Below are 20,639 nucleotides of genomic sequence, written 5' to 3' on the forward strand. Positions count from 1 at the left end.
TGTTGCCCTTCCTCACCTTTTCAATAGGATGCACTACTTGGTTGCCCAAACACAGCACATGCATTGTAGCCATCAAGTCACAATCGGGGCATTGTTGCAGGTTTTGTCTAGTTAGTTCAGCAAATAGAGAATTTACCTGACTAGGTGGGCTAAGTGTTTTTTAATTACTACCAGAATGTTCATTGATTTTTGGCACCAGCCTTTGTAACACATAACAGGTCATGTTTCACGTGAGGAATTTAGCTTTAGATCCCAAAGCGTGGTGGGATTTGCTGTTGGGTTACCAAGAATAAGTGGTTGTTGTAATGTTTTCAGGAATGTATGATGCTCAAGTGTTAGATGAAATATGGACACCTAGTAAGTGAATTACCCTCTGATGATTATCATCTATATAGCAGAGGTACTAAGGTGTTACTTAAACTCATTTACATAAAAGGTACATAGATTTTAGCTTTTTTGTAGGTGTTCTAAGAAAAGTACACTAAGTACACAATTATTTTCCTGCAGGCATATTTCCCTACATCATCCAGTTAGTTTAATTATGCAATGTTGCAACAATCAGCAGGGCAAAAGCCATCATTTCTGTCCATGCAGAGTAAAAGTAAAATACAGAAGGGGACTGGTTCATTTCTGGTGTCTTGCAGACTGAACCATACTTGTCTGTTTTTATGATTTAATGATGCAGAGCCAGGTAAGTTGTCAATGCAGTCATTGGTCCTATATCAAAGGAAAATGAATCATATTTTTCTTTATCAGGGCACTAGATACCATTATGGTTCAATTGTTAAGGTTTCCTTCTGCCTCACAGTTGGATGGTTCAAACGTGACTGTATTTCAGGCTGTGTAGAATGTGCATGTTTTTTTCTTGTCTGTGTGGATTTTCTTTAGGCACTCTGGTTTCCACACACCTTCGTTGGTAGCTCTGAAACTGTCTGTGTGTGTGTGTGTGTGTGTGTGTGTGTGTGTGTGTGTGTGTGTGTGTGTGTGTGTGTGTGTGTGTGTGTGTATGTATGTGTATATATATATATATATATATATATATATATATGTGTGTGTGTGTGTGTGTGTATGTGTGTATATATATATATATATATATATATATATATGTGTGTGTGTGTGTGTGTGTGTATGTATGTGTGTGTGTATATATATATATATATATATATGTGTGTGTGTATACATATACGGCGTCTATAATCAGATGATCAAACGATTAGTTAAGCGAATAACTAAACGTCGATCACTAATAATTGCACACACAAAACATCTGGCAGTTTCCACTCGGAGAAACAATCCCATTGCCCAATGGGGAAAAACAAACACAAATGAAGTGGGGGCTGTGCCCTTCACCCCCCCAACTAAATATACCAACTCCGAGGTTGCTCCACATTGAAGAAAGGGCAAACTCTGCGCAACGGCAAAACGACTTGTTTCCGAGTGGAAACTGCTGTTCACGGTTTTGTGTGTTCAATTAGTGATCGACATTTAGTTATTCAATTAACTAAACAACTAATATAGAGCCCATGTAAGTACATACATACATATATATTGCATTTCTGTGCCCTTTGGGTGTGTTGAAAGATAGTTAAGTGTAAACATGTAATGTGCCAACTTGTATTTTTACGTCACAAAATATAAAGTAGCCAGTATTGCAGTGATGATGATTCATAAGTGCCTGTATTGCTGTGACACATCTTAGCCACAAAGGTGGATTGTCTAAGCCATATGATACAGGTTCACAGTCTAATGAATACATGTTCATGTGCATGATAATTAGGTCTCAAGTGTGCTATCAGTACTTCACTGTATGCATTAAAGGCCTTATTACTGAACTGTCAAGTGACCACAAATTATATGCTTGAGGAAAGACAATTGGTGGCATGTAAAAAAAGACTATACATAGTCAATTTTTCAGCTTCTCTATTTCAATCAGTTTGCTTAATATTTAATTGCTGTGAAAAAGTTTAGCATAAAAACATTGCTGTATTACTTTGTAGAATATTACTTGTTTAATAGTATAAAATGCTGCTGTACACACTTAGTTTTTACTTTGTTGCTAATTTAATAACTCAGATGAACTGATCTTTAGGGATCCTTTTCAGCTTCATAGACCAAGCAGAGCAAGTTCAGTCAATATCAAACAACTTTCTGACACTTTACAAACTATGAATTCATATTCACTATAGCTTTACAAAATTAGCATAAAGTATAAATCCACATATGTAAGACACAAGAACAACATCAATCTAGGTATCAACTGCCACAAACTCTAAAGTATTGATGAATTTTCCAAAAAAAGGACCCGAATCATAAACGAGATTAAGTGGATGGGATAAAATAAAGCAATCTCTAGTGTTTGGGATAAGCATGTGTGCAAAATGCTTTCTTCAGCATGTCCTACTTCTTTAAAATTCAGGTTGTGTAAACAGTAGCAGGACAAGTAGGGCATCTCATGACCTACCTATCTCTTTCATATTTGCAGCCCAGTGGAAAACTGGGGCCTAAAGGGAGATGTTTTATATGTAGTTGGCAGAAAGCTAGAAAGATGCAGGCCAAAACTGGCAAGTGTAGGCTTTTGTCTCTAGGAAGAGATACAAGGGCATACATTACAAACACTGGGAGTCAGTGATAAATACACTGTTTATTGAAACCCAGTGCCTTTCTTGCTGTTCACTGTATAAGCTCTCTCAATGTTTTATTCAGGTATTTATTGATTTTAGCTTGCATTTTTCTTCTCTGTTTTATTATATTTGGCTGTCTAGTTGGCTTAAGTTTTGCACAGTTTTATTTAACCTAGCTGACAACTTTGGCTAAAACTTCATTCTCTGATGGCATAGTGAGTAATTAGCCTCAAGAGAACTGGGGTATGAGCTGGTAGAGTCCACTTATAAAAAGAGTTTCAGTGCATTGTGTTTTGATGAAGGGTTTGAGCCTCATAATTATCACGTTACTTATGGCCAGGTCTGTGGTACAGCCTTTGTAGCTCTGGGTCCCTTTTCTCAGACTAGTCCTTGAAAGGAAGACTGAGATTCATGTAAGAAGAGTTCCACATGAGGTATTGCTGATTATTTGCATTACAACATGCTTTCATCTTCTGTGATTAACATTCATTTTTTATTCTGCTGAAAACATGTCAAGCCGTAGAACTTAAGATGTAATGCTTTCAATATTAGGGCCTTTTTGCTGCCTGTCATAGCCTTTGTCTCCCTTGTGAATGGTTCTGTTATGGGTTTACACAGCCTAAATGTATAGGTTTGTAATTTTTTACATGGAGTCTGTACTGCCATTCATTTGCTTTTTAAGTCAGTTTGGTCTGCTGCCTTATCATTCATTCATTCCATCCCCATGTTACGTTTCTTATTTGTCAGATGTTTGTGCCTACTGTTAAAAAAAATCTTTACATTCTTCAACCCTGTGACATCCCCACTCTGGGCCAGTAATCAAGAAGCCTGGATCCTCACCACTGACACTGGAGAGGGATGTTTACTTGAAATACAAAAGGATGCACTCAGTATTTCCAGAGGCAGACCTCTCTGCATCAAGCACAATTTCCCTTAAGTGTACGCAAGAAACATACTTGGCCTGGGATCTGGGTTTCTGTCTCTGTTTCTCCCCAGATCATCAGTAAGGCTTCCCACTGGCACAGCTGTATGGTTAGGTGCTCAACCGAGTGCCCAAGCAAAGTCCTCCAGCACCCTCTGTGTGAAGCCAGTGCTTCGTGTTCCTGCTCCAAGTAGCTGCCACACACACACTTTGAGATTTAATTTTCACACACACACACACACACACACACACACACATGGCTGACATACATTACCCACTCTACCAACTTTGCCCAGACTGTAAGGAAGATTCAGGACCACCAGTTAGTCACTAGAAGGCTCTTAAAAGGGTATCCAATTATACTGAGTGAAATTACTATTAATACAAATTGTAATGATGACCAAACAGCAAGGCTTTCAGGAGTGGCCAGAGTTATCACCAAGTAAACATGTACAAATACTCTCAAAGCTTAAATATTTTCTAAAAGGATCAGCCACATGAAAAGTTTAAATATATTTAATAATAAATAATAAAAGAACATGAAAATACTAAATATTTATTTACAGTAAACACCAGAGTTTCAGACACAGGAAATATTAAAAATAACACAGGTGGACAGGTTCACACAGTTACAGAAAAGCAATACTTAACTAATATCAATATATTCTCCTGGCTAATCTTAAAGAGTACTATTCCCTGGTCCACTTACTAGAGCTAGGCAAGATGAAGTAGGTGAGTGATCTTCATTCTTTGTCAGATTCCAAGAAACAGACTGCTCAGTCTGACTGAGAGACTTCTCAATATAATATCTAAATATTATTTCTGGGATAGCTTACAGAATGACATCAAATCTGGTCATCTGACTGTGTTTCCCACACTATCACCAACACTAGAAGCGGCCAGGATTTTAGCACTTGTGTGTTACCATACACACAGTAGAGCTTTGCTCAGATCTGTTGCAGCTCCTGGAAATCATAAAACAATTTCAAACCTCTACCCCTCCTACAGAGCTACTAAGCCAGGCTTCTCACAGACATTTCAGCTCTGGCTACAGTCAGAACTGTAAGATACAATCTTTATGGCCTAATTTAATTTCAGCTGTTTTCCAAAGTTAGCTGGGACTGAGTTTAGCCTCTTCTCTTCCAGGATCTTCTGTTAAATATGCTACATTTAAACAGTTACAGTAATGCATGTATGTTTCATTCTTTCCAGCAGGGTGCACTGTTGATACATTTTTAACACAAGCAACTTTACAAATACATTTTCAACACAAACATCTGTACAAATCAGTTTGATATTCAAATAAATTGTAATTATTTACTAAATTCCAGATAACTCTGCTGGCATATGTTTCACATCCACTGCCCTACTTTTCCTAGCATGGCTGGAAGTACCTCACATCATCACAAGCCCCTTTGCAGCATTTATTATGATTGTGTTAGAGGTCTGGCTATAACATCATTAATTCCCAATGTATCCTGATTGTCATCTGAATTTCTGTAGCTAAGCTCTAATCACTATCTTTTAGCTGATCAGTTACCAAGTCCCTGACAGTTCATGCTGCTTTTCAAACTGTTAATTCAGAAGGTATGAAAGGCCTTACTCAAAGTCCTATAGGTTATATTCATAGCTTCAGTTAGGAAGCCAAGAATTATAATGTTTATTTGTCAAGTCTCACTAGCCTCATATGCAAAGCTATGGAGTGCCTTGTATCAGACCTCATTAATACAGACATTGAAAAATCTCTTAACCCTGGACCTTCATCAATTCAGCTTTGTCAAAGCCCTCTTTAAACTCATTAATTTCTTTAAAAAAGAAACTGCAGCAGTAGATAGTAGTTATGCATTGCAAACAGCATATCCAGACCTCGCCAAGGCTTTGACACTGTTCCCCATGCAGGCATTATTGACAGACTTGTAGATCTGAATATAAAAACCTTATTGTGTGGTGAATAGCAAACTTGTTGTCTGATAAATCCCATGTGATTAGTGTCTCAGGTGCCATTCTGAAATCAAAAAAGTTACCAGTGTTTTACACAGGACTCAGTTTTGAGCCCTCTCCTACTTGGCATATGTTTCTCAGACCTTCAAGCCTGCACCCCTGGCCTAAGATTAAATAAGTTTGTAGATAACTGCAAATTGGGTGGTGTTATTCAATGCTCAGCTGGCTCACAGTTCCAGTATGAGTTAGAGCATGTTAACAACTGTTACAAGGGCAATGGTCTCAAATGTAAGTAATGTAGCATACTTCATTTTGGTAAACAAAGACATTTCACTTGCCATATAATTGATGTACTCCTCCAACCAGACACTGTTGTAAGTGCTCTTAGGCTTAAATGTAGAGAATTCCTTATCATTTCACCATCATGTTTTCACAGTACCTCAGAGAAAGCCTTTTATCTGATTCATCTGATTTCTGAAGGCACCTCCATTAGAGCAAAAGAAGGTTTTAATCCTAGCATTTGTAAAGAACAGAGTGTGTGAATTTGATAAAGAAAGGATTTTAGGGTGGTTATTGAACAGAATATCTGGGTCAGAAGAAAATTGGAGTGCTTATGTTAATTCTTAGAGGAACTCCAATAATGAAAAAGGGAAAAATAATAATTGTAGATTTGTGATAGTAAGGGGTTACTGGCAAGGGAGGAGAATTACACTGTCATGTATTTATATTCCATCTACAACTCCCACAATGGAGTTTAAGAAAATTCTGGGAGAAATAATCAGCTTTCAGTAGGGATATTATTTATATTACTTATAAGTGGAGACTGGAATTTGATTTGCAACAGTGAATTAATGTACAGTGGATATAAAAAGTTTACACACCCTTGTTAAAATGCCAGGGTTTTGTGATATAAAAAATGAGACCACAATAAATCATTTCAAAACTTTTCCCACCTTTAATGTGACCTATAACCTGTACAATTCAGTTGAAAAACAAACATATCTGTTAGGGGAAAAAATATATAAAAAAAAAAAAAAAAAAACGTACAATATGCTTGTTACTTAAGTGTTCACACCCTTAAACTAATACTTTGTTGAAGCACCGCTTGATTTAATTACAGCACAAGTATCTTTGTACAGTAAAAAATAATTTAGCACCACGTGACCTATCCTATTTCATACATAACTTTACATAAAAATGCTTTTGTGTGTTTATTCATAACAACTTTAAACTTTCAACAGCACATCCAGTAAGTGAACACGCCTCTGTTCTGAGCAAGGAAAACTTCACACTGCCCCCCTCCCCAAGGGAGGCCTGCTATTGGCAAATATGTCCTTCTCCCACAACAACAGTACGCCTTTCCTTATTTGTCTGTACCTCAAAAAGAAACCTATCTCTATCACAGACTCTCTCTAGTAACATGCAAATTTATAACACTTTCCCCAGTGAGAGAGTACCACTGCTGCATTGTAAAGAAGTTCAGCTGACTGGTCATACCCCAAAGAATCACCCTCCTACTCGCTTCCATGATTTTTAAACTCTTCAACATGGAATTTTTCCCCTTCTTCACCAGCAAATTCTCAGAAAGATGGTCCATACAGCCTGAGATTCCTTTCCTCTGCAAACCCAATCCTGACTACCCATTCACCAAATAAAAGCAGGCTGAACACTCCCTCTAACCTGGCCTTCCAAATCTGGGACCCCATCCATAAACAAATACGTGATACCTTCTCCTTAACCAAATTCAAAAAGGAACTAAAAACATAGTTCTTCAAGCAATCTAAATGTAATTACTTCCACAAAGGGAATGTCACATAGTCTTAACACACTCTGATCTTTGTGTTCTTTGTCTAAGTTTGTTGTTATGGCCATCTGTCCTTTGTTTTCTTTTTTCTTTTTTTGTCTCTAGACATCTTACCATCAGCTGCCACTAACTCCTGTCCTCTTTCACCAGGTCTAGCAGACCCTTGTTTGCCTTTCTTGGACTCTGTTCTACCCGCTTTAAGGGCCATCAAGGAGATTATGGACTCTGGTGTAGCATTATACAGCTACCAGGAGTATTTTTCCATTATGATGCAACCCCCACCTGCAGCAGCCTTGCAAGCTCCCTTGTCTCTGTTCTCCACCCCTATCTCCCAAATTGTCACCCTTGATCTCTTGATAAAAATCTACCTGGCATTTGTAAGCCTTACAAAAACTGTAATCGAAGTCTTACTCACACTGTCTAGCAAAAGTTTAAAAACCGATCCCTGGACCAGTCAGGCCAATACATAACTTTCATGTATTTAAGCTGAAACTAAAAGAATTCCTCTCTCCTGGCTTTGCACTTGCTACTCTGTTGGCTAAACTTTCAGCTCCTTCTCCGTAATACCTTTACACACACTATCTCTCCTTTTTCTTGATTTTTATTTTTTACTGTCATTTCCATTACTGTCAATGTCACTGTGATGTTTCCAAACATATGAAATATTCAGTAAAAGGAAGCTATCATTGGCAACTGTGAATTAGTACTCAGACCTTCAGTATGCTGTTGGTGTGTTACCACTGTATCTAAAAGTCCAGCCTTTATAGAGTTTGTAACCAAATATTCAGATTTTCTGTGCACGTAACAAATGCGCACAAACACACAGGTCCATCATAGGTTTCAGCTCTAGTCCCTTAATCCAGTTCTTATTGGTGTTGGAATCAGACTATCCATTCACTGGTGTGTGAGAGCCTTAGCCTCCCAAGAAGAGTCGTAGAAAATAACAAAGCCACAAGGAATTGCAGGAAGGTGAAAGGGTCCCTAAGGAAGAACGTGACCAAGAAACAGAAATCCCCTCTCTTTGCATCTGGTAGGACTAAAGGATCCATAACTGGTGATGCAGTTTCTCATACTGTGGGCTTGGCATCTTTCTTACTTTGCCAGCCTCTATCTGAGACACCTCAGGAGATGAGCATATCAGTAATTTCCAGGACACCTTTACAGGTCTCTTTCTCTGTTGCTGGTATGCTACACATTTGAGTTTGGAGATTGCTTTGACCAAAGTGAGTGGCTCCAGCATCTGAATATCAACTCTTGCTCTAACTAGCAAAAATTATTTCAGTATGTTATTTCAGTATGTGAGAACTGCTTCAAGGACAGATCAGTGGTTTTAAGTGTTTTTGCAGAAGAGTCAATATGTCTGTATTGATGGGCTCACACTGTTCCCTTTCACTGGGAGTTTGGACTTTTGAAGAATGTATGCTTTTTATTTTACTCTGATATCTAAAATTTCAGTCTTTCAGCAAGATTTCAAGAAGCTGGCTGAAGAGCTGTTCTCAGTGTGGAAGAGCTCAAAAGTAGGCCATGGCCCAATCCTCCACCTCAGGCATACAGCCTAGGAAAAGAAAATGAAAGTGTGGAGGATGTCTTCTCCTTAAGAAAGAATTGGTTTCTTCCTCAAATGATTAGGAATATATAGGTTCATAGGTAGGTACTGGGTTATCTGCCCAAAGGCATATATTAGCCCAGCCACATTGTACAGTATTCACCGCCCCTTTGGTTAGTTCCATAGGCCCTTGATCTAGCAGCTAGTACCCTTGGCCCCTCCCTAGTAGAGCTGTTGGTATGATCCCTGGTGTGAACTTTCTGTTACCCATCCACTCGTCAAGGTTCCTCTTGAAGAGTGATAGTGAGGGGCTCTGTCTTACATAGATTGGGACCTTGTTCCATAGCAAGGGAAGTCTTTGCGAAGGGAATCTATCCCTCCAGCATGTTCTATTCATTGTTGCACTGAGGTTTATATCCCTAGAGCGTGTAGCTCGAGTAGATTTGGTTTTGCTAAGATGGAGCATGTTCAACAGTTCTGGGTTTGACATGGCTCTGTATGTTAGACAGAGACTGCCTCTGAGAAGGCGGTATGCAACAGAGAAAAGCCTTAGTTTTTTCAATCGTGCTGCATAGGGCAACTGTTTGAGGCCAGTAATTCTCTTAGTGAGGTACCTCTATGGTCTCTCCAGCTGCTGGAGATGCCTAGCCAGGTACATTCCAATTGGTGCATTGTACTCAATAATGGGTCAGATGAGGGAAGAGTAGAGGGGCACCACTGCATCCTTAGATCTTGATGCGAACCCTTTCGTGATCAGATGGGTCACATAGAAGGATTTTCTAACCACCTTGGCAACATGGTTATCAAAGGAAAGCTGACTATCTACTTGGGTCCCTAGATCCCTTATTACTTCTTCAGATTTTAGGGGGTTGCCTCCTATGTGGTAGTTCGCCGGTACTCTGTTTTTTCCAAAGGGGATTACTACGCATTTTTTAGCATTTAGCTTGAGACCATGGCTTTGACACCATGCATCAGTCTCATTAAGGCCCTTCTGGAGGATATCCATGTCGGCCGGAGACTCTGTTACAGCAGCCAGTTTGCAGTCATCCGCAAACTTGGTCAGCCTCAGCCCTTCAGTGCTTGCTTGTACTTCTGAGAAGTATTTGCCAAACAGGAGGGGACCCAGGATAGAGCCCTGAGGCACACCGCTCGTTACTGGTCTGGATTCGGACATAGATCCCGCTACTCTTACTTTGTGGGATCTGTCTGAGAGCCAGTTTGCGATCCCTCGTGTGACATAAGGGTTTATGCCCAGGTTGGTGAGTTTATCAATAATACCCGAATGGGGAATGGTGTCAAATGCTTTAGCAAGGTCAAGGTAAGCTGTGTGTACCTCCTTACCCTTATCTGTAGTCTGAGTAACTGTCTCAAAGAAGTCCACCAGTTTCAGGAGGCATGATCTGCCCTTGATGAAGCCGAACTGTGTGGAGTCAAGTGTTTGGAGGTTCCCAATCTCTCCATTTATGAGTTCCATAATGATTCGCTCCATTGCCTTACAGATCAGACTGGTCAGGCTTATTGGTCGGTAGTTCCCAGGGTCAGTTGTGGGCCTACCCTTGTGCAGCGGAACCACAGATGCTGTGCGCCATTCTATGGGCACATATCCTGTCGAATGGCTGAGACTTAACAGGGTATTCAGATGTGGGGTTAATTCATTTTGGAGCTCGCGTATGACACAGCCCGGGGCACCATCTGGTCCCATGGAGGCAGTGTTTTTAGCTTTAGATAGAACCTTATTAACCAATGTATCAGTAATAATTGGAGTTACACAATCCCCTGGAATAGTAATAGGCCCTGTAGGTGGTGGTGGTGGGGGGGGGGGGATTTGAACTGAACCTATCAGCCAGGATGTTGGCAATGTCAGTGGGGTCAGTGTATTTTGTTCCATTTTGTACTAGCTCAGAACAGACCTGAGCGTTGCCATTTAGGTTTCTGATGTAACCATAGAAGGCCTTATGGTTTTTTTTTGGCAACTTTCTTTTCGAAATTGGTTTTAGTTGACTTGATGAGGGCCCTCAATTTCTTACTAATGCTGATCAGGGATGATTTTTCTACTTGAGATATGGCCTTTTTTTGTATAAGTCTCCTCCTTTTATTGTATAGTTTGCTTATGGCCGGGGTCCACCAGACTGGTTTCTTCTTGCTTGAGAAAGGAGTCTTGGTTTTATTTGGGATAGCACGGTCCATGCAGTCTTGAAGATGTATATAAAGTGCCTTGGTGTAGGATTTTGCATCCTGGATATCATTATCCTTCTGCAAGGGAATAGTGAAGCTTTCCACTTCTGACACAGGTAGTTTGAAGTTTGCTTTGGAAAGGTTTTTTACGATGGTTTCTTTGACTGGGGGAGGTGGAGGGGTGAGGACGTCCAGGGTTATCAGTTTGTGGTCTGATCTGACCAGAGAGGGAGTGATAATGGGTGTGGTACAATGGGCGCCCATATTTGTGATGACTAAATGCAATATGTTGTCCCCTCTAGTGGGAGAGCATACCAGTTATTCAAGGGCATTTGAATTTATAAATTTTATGAACCGCTGGGTATAGGAGTTAGAACTTTGGTAGTTCACCCAGTCTATACCAGGGTAGTTGAAATCACCTAAAATTATGGTGTTGGGTAGGACCTTTATATTTTCCAATGCCTCAAGGAATGCTGCGTGAGCATCTTGGGACATGGTTGGGCTATCTATAACAGGCTACAACTTGAAATGTGGTTTTGCCTTCTGATAGTTGCGCATGGATGATCTCTGGGGCATCATGCTGCGCCACTAACCTGGAGATGTGGGTATCCTTGATGAATATGGATAGACCTCCGCCCTTTGTACTGCGATCTGGTAACTGAGGCCGGAAGGTATGATATGAATTATAGCCTGGTAGTGCTGGGGTGCTCTCTGGAGCCTTGAACCAGGTTTCCGTCACTGCACAAACATCGATTTTCTCCATACTGAGGAGTGCCCCGAGTGCGTGCATTTTGAGGTTGAGACTTCTGGCGTTGAGTAGCATTACCCTTCGTTTTTGGTTACCTGTGCTGGTTTGTCCTTTGAGCCTTGCCTAAAAAGGCACTATGGGGAAGGCAAGAGCCTTGGCCAGTGTTCGAAAGCCTAGGGGTGACCGGTGCAAACCATCTCTGGCGAAACAGCGAGGCTTGTCTATCATGTCATCCCAGGCAGACAGACACTGGATCCCCTTAGAATGACCCCAGAAGCTTAGCCAATTGTTGAAATTGATCATTTTGTCTTTGCATTGTGGTATCATTCTTGGTGAAGTTAGTATGCTACTCAAGGGCAGGGTCATACCAGCTTGGGCTACATGATCAGAGTTCTTCTCAATGTCTCTTTTCATGTTGTCCAGGGAGGTACGTCTTAGATCATTCACACCAACATGTACAATGACATCATCATACTTGTTCTTGTTCTGGAGTGATCTAAGTGCCTGTGTTATGTGGTGGATCCTAGCACCTGACAGGCAGCTGACAGTAACCTTCTCCTTGTTCAGCCTGGTGAGTGGAACATCTGTGTGCCTTACTATAGAGTCTCCTATTACTAGTGTGTTGAGTATGGTGTTTTGTCTTAGGGGCTGTCGTGAGGCACACTGCTGAGGTGAATTGTGTGTTTTCTGGCTTGTGTTTGGAGGTGCAGGTTGCTTGCTTGTCTGCTTTGGAGGGCACTGTTTCTTTTTCAGATTGGTACCTAGTGCCTCCGAATATGTTTTTGTGTATTTATGTGTATGTTTTGCCGATGCTTGTTTTGTAGATCCATGTGTGACTGGTGGTGTGATGCTAGTGTGTCTCTTCTCCTCTTGACTGTCTGTTACAGTCATGGGTTGAGAGCGCTTAGCCTCCAGTCTAGCTGTGTATTTGCATCTCTCACAAGTGTTTGTGTCTAGAGGTAAGAGGAGAAGGTTGTTTGTATACATGAGGCAGTTGTGACATTGCCTCAGGATGCCCAATTCCACCAGATGAACTGGAGAGTACACCTGAAGCTGACCTCTGGACATGCTTGGAAAAGTGAATTTCACTTGTCTTGTGGACAGTAATGCTGTTTAGGAGATCTGGGAAATAATAGTGCTGTCTAGGAGATTTGGACAAGTGCTGATTTGGGTTATGCAAGTGCTGCAATAAGAGCAGTTGATCTGAAGCACTTAAGTTGAGGCTTGCCTGGTTCTTAAGGGAAAATTTGCAGCGCACACTTTGTGGAGCCAGGAATAGTATACCCCAGCTAACCGGCGCTGCCCGACGCTGCTCTGTGCGCAAGACCGCACAAAAAGAGAGTTGCAGGGTTTTAAGAGAGAGATCAAGGAGTTTGGAATTGACCCAAAATGACCAATAAAACTACAGTTTCTAGGCAGTAACCACTCCTACAGGGACAGGCAGGCTGCTCAGTGTTAACCACTGCCACTGGTGAGCACAGAGACTTCCCTTTAGCCCAAGTAAGCACTGGCCTCCAAGAAACTCACAAACAATTCAGAACAGCAACTCTGTAACTGAACTTTTTTTTTAAATTATAGAAAGTGGGAAAATAGCAAGATTTGTTTTGTTTTGTTTTTGTTTAAGGATAGCAGAGACTCACAAGTAGCAAACTAGTCAGAACAGTGCAATAAATGACCCCAACACGTGTGTGCTAGGTCAGAGACAGGTAAAATGCAATTTTAAGAAAAAACAATTTTAAATTAAGTGCAACACAAAAAATGCAATAAACAGGCTCTAGGTATGTTCTAAATACTGTTTCTAACACAGATATCAACTTTTGCAAGCAAGAAAACGCCAAAAAGTAGGCGGCATTGCAGTTTTTCTAAGAAATAAATCAGAAGAAAATACTTAAATCTCAAAAGTGGCTCCTTTCTTCTCTCAGCATTTTCTCCTCTTGGTAGGTGCTTCAGCAACAACTATCAAGCCTGGAAAGATGCCTATGGTGTACACCTCTAATATGTCTTGTCATCTTTGATAATACACTCATGATGAGAAGACTATTTCTTCAGGCTGACTGCCTGAAGATGTCTCATTTATGGAGCCTCCCAATCTAATTAACATACCTTCTAATAGAACACTGTGGGGATGCCCAAGAAGTACCTGACTTGTTAGGTCTATATGGGATAAAAACAATTGCTGTAGCTTTAGTGTTTGAGACCTTTGAATATGTTTTTACAGCAGCATCCTTAGAGGTGTATTCCTAGCCTCCAATCCCAAGAAACTTGATAGACTTTTACAGGACCCTACAGACTTTCCAGTATGTATATATGAACTCTGTGGCAGATGCGGCTGCAGTTTCTATTGATGCTGCCCAGAGCTCTTGGTTTCAAGCCCCAAATCTTCACCAGATGAGAGAGAGTATACTGATAGTCTGCTACTGTCACCTTTACTGCTATCAGTTTCCAGATCCACATTACTAAATACCAGGGAAAGATCCTAAAAATAAAGAGCTATCCGCAAAGATCATGGACAAGGTCACAAATGTACAGATTTCTAATGTGTTCCATACCATAGCATGCAGAAGGCAGCCAAACATGTTGTAAAATGCTGGCAAAGTGCCATGGATGCAGCATCAGGCACAGGCATGCACGGCTGAAAAATATATATTTAACCGCTTCCAGTGGATTTCGAGAAACAGTTCTGTATCCTTTGTAAGAGTCTCCTGATTGGTCCTCCAATAATGGATATTTTTAAAGTTAGAAGAAAAGGAAAGACCATAGAAAATGTTAGCTAACCATTCTATCAAAGCAGTGGCTGTTCTGCAGCTTTGAAGTGCAGGAATTACCAGGCTAAACAAAAGAGAACCTTTGAGAAGAAAGAGTGACAGAACAAGCAGAAGGGCAAGTCAAAGAGCCCTTCTGGAAACCACTCCACAGGGCCCTGTGAACAGTCATGACTCTGCCAAGGGACCACAGAGAATCTCTGTACCCAGAGCATTTGTGAGACCACTATGTGGACCTCCATTCGTACCATTCTAAACATTAAAACATAACTTATATAGAAGCTATTACAGAAGCAGGGCAAGGTTTGCCTAAGCCATCCTACAGGCCCTCTGCTGATTTCCTGAACCTAGATTATGGAAGGGCAAAAGGGGACTGATTCCTTTCTTTGAACTGGTTACCTCTTCCAGTTATATACACTGCTTTGGAAATCTTCCTGTCTGTCATGAACACTACAGTAGCTGTGATCGATATAGAGAATATAGTACCATTGCATGAGTATACTGACCATAGTAGTAGATGTTGGAGGAAGGGTCATTGTTGTAGTATAAGCTCCCATCCCCACCCTGAAAATATTATTTCTTTGCTCCTTTGTAGTAATCTGTTCACTGAGGTAGGGAATGAAGTTGTCATCCATGATTTTACTATTCTTTCCTTACTCCAGAAAGGGCAGGTGCCAGACAGAAGAGTGTTCATTTTCCTGTGTTCCATGACTTGAGCTGTGTAGGAGCTACAGTTATGACTCACTGCTAGTAATTGTTATTTTTATCTACTTGGCCCTATTATTGACCTAAAGTAAATTAAAAAGGTGAGTTAATCCATTCCACAGACATGTCTGCCATAGCCTTACTAGGAGAAGAGAACTGAAGATGGAGCAGGTTGATGACTTTTTTTTACCTGGAGGGCAGACATTGCATCATTGTATTAAGTAGGACTCCTGGACGTGGGCCAACTGAGTAGATACCACCTGTGGCTAAACTGAGTAGATACCACCTGTGGCTAAATCAGAGTCTTATGGTACCCCTCAAAGGAGAAATGTAGCAGCTTGCAGACAGTGCAGAGACATTCATCTGCAGAGAAAGTAAGGAAAGCATACATTGTTGGTGGTGGAACAGAAACATCAGTGAAAGTAAATAGAGTCCTAAGAGTGGCCATATTACATAACTACAAAATGTGTAAGCAGTGTATTGAAATATTAAGGCAGGACTGGTGAAAATACTACTGGAAATATTTTGTTATCCCTTTCTACATGTAGTTTTAAGTCACCATTTGGGAAAACATGCACCTCATTAATGAAGTGGACAAGATGGAGATAGTTTAGAAGATTCAGTAAAAATGATAGTGCACCTGCTCCAAAAAACACTTGGTATGACTATCCATAAGGGTAAGAGAGTAAAGGGGCGGAGTGATAAAAACATTTAACTACTTCAAGAGAATAAACAGAATCCAAGAATTTTGTATCCTTCATGGAAAAAGTAAAACAACGTGAAAATGGAGTCTGAAGATATTGAGACACTAAGAGCGCAGTAGCATTTTTTTCATAGATAGGTTAGTGAATCTTTTAAATTCAGCTGAACTGCAAAGGTTGCAAAATCGTAACTCCTGAGGAGAGAATTTTAAGAATGAATGAAACAGACCCTTGTGGTTCTTTGAGTGGTGGGGTTAAACAGAAGGCTTCATAGCTGCAGTTTGTGCAGTTGATTGGAACATAAGTAAGTTGTTAGAAACCATGTTTTTCTGTGACTCATCCCCAAGTAAAATCTCTATAAAAAAACTGAATAGCTCCTATAAGGTAATAGTTGGGAGGAAGGGACAGGGAAGAGGAGATGCGGTCACATATTGGTATGCAGGTGGAGTACCTAAAACTGTTCAGCTTAGCCTTAAGCCATGGTTTTTCTGCAGTACTTTGAGTCTGTGTCCACTTCTGTCTGCAGTTTAAGTAGTTCATTTTGGTTCTGCTCTTTAAGTTTTCAACTTAAGTCACAGTCATACACATCAGTTCTTACTCTAATAAGTGATGTTGCTCCAAAGTGTGGTAGAAAACTTAAGGGAATTATGTGTCAGTAATACAGTGGTGTGGTGAGTAATAGGATAGCTAGGGCAGGTGTTAGCCATAAATGGAGTAAGAATCCTTTGTGCAGAAGAAGAAATGTTTGTATTGTCTTCATTGCATTTCTGTGCCATATTAAAGGGAAAAAATGCAACACTGCTTTTGTACGTAAAAGTCTGCAACTTTTTTTTTTGTCTTTAGAACATCATAAAAGCAGGCAGTGCCATTTTGGATATTCTCAACAAAGACCACTGGGAGCAGATCCAGCGAACGGAAGGAGGCACAGCACACTTGCTGAAACATTATGAAGAGTATGCTAATAATGTGGCCCAGAATATGAGGAAAACGTACATGAAGCCATTCACTGTTGTTACTCCTAATATGAGTGAGTATATTGGAGAGCATTAAGGGCAATGTGTGTGTGTAATGGTCACCCAAAGCTTACTTGTCAGTTGTTGTACTTAACTGAAACTAGAAAAAAATTGATGCATTTGTGTTACCTATAATCAATTTTAAATCAGTATGTATCTTTATTAGCAGCTATATTTGTCAGGCAGTTTGACACAGATATTTAAAACTAAACTGCTGCAGTTCTTTGTTTAATTCCCATGAAGTTCATTTGTCTAATGTACAACTCTGAGCAAGTCAGTAATCCAGGCATTCCTGATAGGTAGCCTTTGAAAAGGGAAGGGTATGTCAAGTAGCAAATTTTTTTCTTAACTTGTGTGTGAATTTCTTTTCTTATTTTTTTAATTGCCCAGCACCCCGAACTCACCAGAAAAATAGCAAAAAATAGCAACATGATTCTGCTGCATTTAATTTACTAGACTGCTGCATGAAGTTGTCAGTACTCCATTCACATTAATTTCAAACACTGCATATTGCAGAGTCAACCTCAGTAACATTAGTGAAGGAAACAGTAATAGAATGACAAAGGAAGTGAAGAAAAATCAGTAAATATTTCATGGCTGAAGCACAGTAAGCTAACACTGTCATTTATAAATGCAAAGTCAACAGCATCATCATTCTTTTTTAATTATTATTATAAAATATTTCTAACACATACATTGTGAAATGGTCTCTTGAAAAATCTGAAGTGTGATGAATAATGATTTCTGTCATTTTTGCTGTATTTTACATGTCTTGCACTGCATTTAGGTGTTTGTCAACACATGAGCTAATACTGAACTGCTGACTTGAATCTTAACTTATCTATGCTAATTAACAGCTTGTGTATTTTGTGAAAAGCCACAGTTAATCTTCGGCTTTTAAGCCTCTGTAGGTTAAGCTTCCATAATTTTCCTTCCCAGTCATAACCTATTATTCCATGTGCAAGTCTAAAATTAGCTGCTGCAGTTTTCTTCTTGTAATTCAGTGATTGGGATCTGCCTAAAATGCTGTATGGTTTCCCATTCTAAACTTAAATATGCCATCTGTGTACAGAATACTGTACATTTAGTATGTTATTAGGAATCCTATTTAGTGTCAGATAGGAGATGTCACTTCTGAATGTCATTACTTTAATGAAGTGCATATGGCCTTTTGAAAGAAATTTTTGAGTTGCTCAAATTCTGATGCATTTTGTAACATACATCGAGTCTTCCTGCAGATCTTCGAAGTGTGGCTAAACAATAAAAACTACGAAGCACTAATATCTGGCATTACTGAATTACTTTAATCCTGAATAATTTACTACCAAATTAGAAATACTAAGAGGGACAGAGCTGAACTGTGTCAAAATCAGAGATGTTTATGAGGCATAGAGGTGGGTTAAAATACCATGCATTCTGTTTTTTTTTTTTGATTGATTTGCTTTTTTCATTTATATGATCACAGTGAGCTCTAGGTATATTTACTCAACAAGGTAGCTGCAGCTGCTGGTTGTGTCGCTGTCTGTTTCAGTGCATGTCTGTGAGAGTCTTTCTCTCCTTCTGAATGAGTGTGTGTGTGTATAGCTATTAAATGTTTATATAACATATTTTGAATGTAAAATACTTCCTCCAGAAACCGTCACATATGCTACAGCAAGTTTGAAATATTACACAGAGGAACCATTTTGCATTAAAAAATATAAAAGAAAGATAAAAAAAAGTACAAAACTCAACAGCTGTCCCATTGTTTAACCACAGTAATGCTCTGTAAGGTGGGCATTATCAGGGGAATTAATGCCCTTCCACTGCTGGCAAGTACCTCTGCCTGTGGTATCACGCCTCACAACACCCCTGAGCATACATTAATTCCCTGATAACATTCCACCCTGACAGACATTATATTGCTTGAATAGTAAATGTATAGACACACACACATTTTTATGCGCTATAATGCTAATGCCTCACAGCTTTCACGTCTGTGATGGAATGCCTTCTGTAATGCTTCTACACATTCTCACTATGCCTTTGGTGGATGTTTGTGCTCTGGTTTCCTCTTTTATCTCAGAGATACAGTGCAGGTAAATTGGCATCCCTCTAAATTGGCTTTAATATGCACATATTCCTCACAGCTGCTCTCTCTTGGTTTGGTTACTTCACCTGACAGTTACAGAGAATCTACTGCACCTAAAGCCAAACACTGCTAAAATAATGAAAATAAGTCTCATTTTGCAATTCTGATCATTATTTTACTGTATTTCATAAAAATCCTGTATCCATTGGTTAGATTTCTCTCACTTTAGAAGTGTTTCAAAGCTGAACTGTTTCCCCTGTTGGTGCTGTAGTACTTAATTACATTGTGTCTGCTAGTTTTACAGGACTCTAGTGTCTAGATTGTATGATTTCCCTGCACTTAAGTTCTAAATGCAGTATTTTTATATTTAAAGGGTTTTCTGACTGCACTCTTGTGGCAGAAGTTTGCTGTAAGTTGGGGGCTGCTGGCTGAAAGCGTATTGTGTGTTTTCCTTCTCTGTCTGTAGGCCTTGCTGTTGTAAAACTTGTTTTTCTGATTGTATATAAGCCCACTGTTTGCATAGGTTTGTGCTCAAGTCCTCAGAGTTGCTCTTTGCTTGACTACTTTGCCCGAGAGTAACAAAGAATCTGCTGCATCTAAAGCCATCTACTGCTAAAAGAATGAAAATAAGTATCATTTTGCACTTCTGCTGATTATTTTTACTGTATTTCAAACAAATCCAGTGTTTGTCACATGTTTCACACTTTAGTAGTGTTTCAAAGCTGAACTGTTTCCACTACCACTGTAGTACCTAATTACATTGTGTCTGCTAGATCTGAAGTAGTTGACTTCATTCATTCTGCACATATGGGTATACGGATCCGATTCGGATCTGAGCCGGCAAAAACTTTTCAAGCATCAGCTCCGAGCTCCAAGCTCCTCCCCTACCTACATTACCTCACTTCCTCCTATCTAGCCCCAGATCTTGTTTGCCGCACTGAGACAGCATCGTTGTCCCTGAGCTCTTAGCTAGGTGTATGGTTTTGGTACTTTTTGCTATTTGTTGAGTATGAATTCCTTCCCTTTTTCCTCCCTTACATCGCGTTTGGTCGTCGTCGTTATTTTAAAAAAAAAAAAAAAAATTCTGGATGGTCACTCTGCAGTCCATTCTACATTTTCTGAGAGAATGCGACTGGATGTGCTCATTAGATCTCCAGGACGTTTGCTATCACATCAAGGTCCACAGGAGCTCCAGGAGGTTTCTCCACTTCCGGCTAGGGGCCAGTCACTTTCAATTCAGAGCCCTACCCCGTGGTCTCACCACAGCCCCCAGGGTGTTCACCAAGGTTATGGCGGTCGTAGCGGCTCACCTGAGACTTCAGGGCATTCAGGTATTCCCCTACCTAGATGACTGGCTCTTCGCTGCACCCACCAAGCGTCTCCTGTATTGTGCCCTACACTACTTCCTTGGTCTGGCTCACAGGTTAGGCATCTCGATCAACCTCAACAAGTCCCACCTGACTCCGGTTCAGATCATAGACTTCATCGGAGCTCGGTTGGATTCAATTCAGTCAAAGATTTTTCTCACTCCGGAAAGGATAGCGAATCTCAGACTCCATGTTTCCGTGATCTTGGATCATGTGGTCGTCACAACAGCCGATGTTCTCAGGGCCCTGGGTTCCATGGCAGC

At 40.2% G+C, this 20,639-nt stretch overlaps 1 protein-coding gene across 1 annotated transcript in view; it reads left to right on the forward strand.

Moving 5' to 3' along the window:
- CELSR1 (cadherin EGF LAG seven-pass G-type receptor 1) overlaps nucleotides 1–20,639 on the forward strand; it is a 2,549,932-nt gene that overhangs the window by 2,138,911 nt on the left and 390,382 nt on the right. Inside the window, exon 19 of the mRNA XM_044088384.1 lies at nucleotides 16,769–16,952. Coding sequence (XP_043944319.1) covers nucleotides 16,769–16,952 — 184 coding nt within the window. The remainder of the gene's footprint in view (nucleotides 1–16,768; nucleotides 16,953–20,639) is intronic.

Source organism: Protopterus annectens, chromosome 11.part0 (genome assembly GCF_019279795.1).
Source record: "Protopterus annectens isolate FY-2018-M chromosome 11.part0, PAN1.0, whole genome shotgun sequence".
In the NCBI taxonomy this organism is placed as follows: domain Eukaryota; kingdom Metazoa; phylum Chordata; order Ceratodontiformes; family Protopteridae; genus Protopterus; species Protopterus annectens.